This window comes from Spermophilus citellus (genome assembly GCF_964194105.1).
Source record: "Spermophilus citellus genome assembly, chromosome: 2".
Taxonomy (NCBI): Eukaryota; Metazoa; Chordata; class Mammalia; order Rodentia; family Sciuridae; genus Spermophilus; species Spermophilus citellus.
In genome coordinates, this window is record NC_138183.1 from 143,496,832 (window position 1) to 143,498,313 (window position 1,482).

Below are 1,482 nucleotides of genomic sequence, written 5' to 3' on the forward strand. Positions count from 1 at the left end.
ATGTACCTACACAGTAAGCATATTTAGGTTAAAGCAGTTGAATTATGTTAAATGTTGTTCTTATACCACATTATATTGAACACTGTTTGGATGCATGTTTTAAAGCATGCTTTTTTGTAAAACTCAATATAGGAGCTGTGTCTACAATTAAAAGTGAAACATTTGGGGGAAAAACATGCTTATGAACACACACATATATCTTAATAAAGAGCATATTCATTATGAAGATATTTTCTTTCTTAAAAGTTTCATTAGTGCGGCTTTCACTTCCTTGTTCCTCAGACTATATATCAGGGGATTCAACATGGGAATCACTGTGGTGTAAAATACTGAGGACACTTTCTCCTGGATGAATGAACTGCTGGAAGCAGGTTTGAGATACATAGACATGAGAGACCCATAAAATATAAGAACGGCAGTCAGGTGGGAACTGCAGGTGCTAAAGGCTTTGGACCTGCCCTCTTTAGAGTGGATGCGGAGGATGCTGGTGAGAATAAAAGCATATGAAATGACGATTGTCACGCTTGTGGCTACCATGTTAAATCCACCAATGATAAAAATTAAAAGCTCATCAATGTAAGTGCTGGAACAGGAGAGTTTAATAAGAGGAACGATGTCACAGAAATAATGTCTAATAATGTTTGATCCACAGAAAGACAACCTTAATATACAACCTCCATGAATCACAGCATCAGTGAAGCCTACTGAGAAGACAGCAGCCACAAGAAGAGAACAGACCCGAGGGGACATGATGACATTGTAGAGCAGCGGGTCGCAGATGGCCACATAGCGATCATAGGCCATGGCTGCCAACATGTAGCACTCAGAAATGACAAAAATGCAGAAAAAAAAAAAACAGTTGAGTCATGCATCCAGAATAGGAGATGGCTTTATCCCTGTGTAAAAAACCTGCCAGCATTTTGGGGATAATGACAGAAGAATAGCAGAAATCTAAGAAAGACAAACGACTGAGAAAATAGTACATGGGAGTGTGAAGTTGAGAATTCAACCTAATTATCGTGATCATGCCAAGATTTCCTACCGTGGTAACTATATAAATCCCTAAAAAGAGGCAGAAAAGGGGCAGCTGAAGCTCTGGTTGTTCAGTCAATCCTAAAAGAAGAAACTCAGTCACCATGGAATGGTTTCTTATACCCATTCTCCTTGGAGGAATCTGTGGAGAAGAGAGGGCAAAAATCAAATTATACAGGCAGAATCCCAGCTTTTTCCCAGTTTGCCAGAGCTAAAGTATTTCTAGCTGTGAAAACACTGACTTTGTGTTAGATAAAATGAAATCAGAAAGCATCTACCTACCACAGATTTTATGAACCATCAATACACATTCCCGAGTCTCGAGTACTTTTAGCAAAGGGCAAAAATTTTCACCCCAGGGTTAGAGACAAGAATTACACTAAAGATTGTGGTGACATTTTCTAAAGTACATCAGCAATAGAGGTACATTAAGAAGAACGGGACCAACAT

At 38.9% G+C, this 1,482-nt stretch overlaps 1 protein-coding gene across 1 annotated transcript; it reads right to left on the minus strand.

The window, feature by feature from the left end:
• Positions 1-219: 219 nt before the first annotated feature.
• On the minus strand, positions 220-1,183 carry LOC308640008 (olfactory receptor 8D4-like; the record flags this gene model as incomplete). The annotated part of the gene is given in 2 exon segments (XM_081278437.1): positions 220-852; positions 854-1,183. Coding segments are annotated over 2 exon segments (939 nt in total). The 5' UTR covers positions 1,160-1,183.
• Positions 1,184-1,482: the final 299 nt, after the last annotated feature.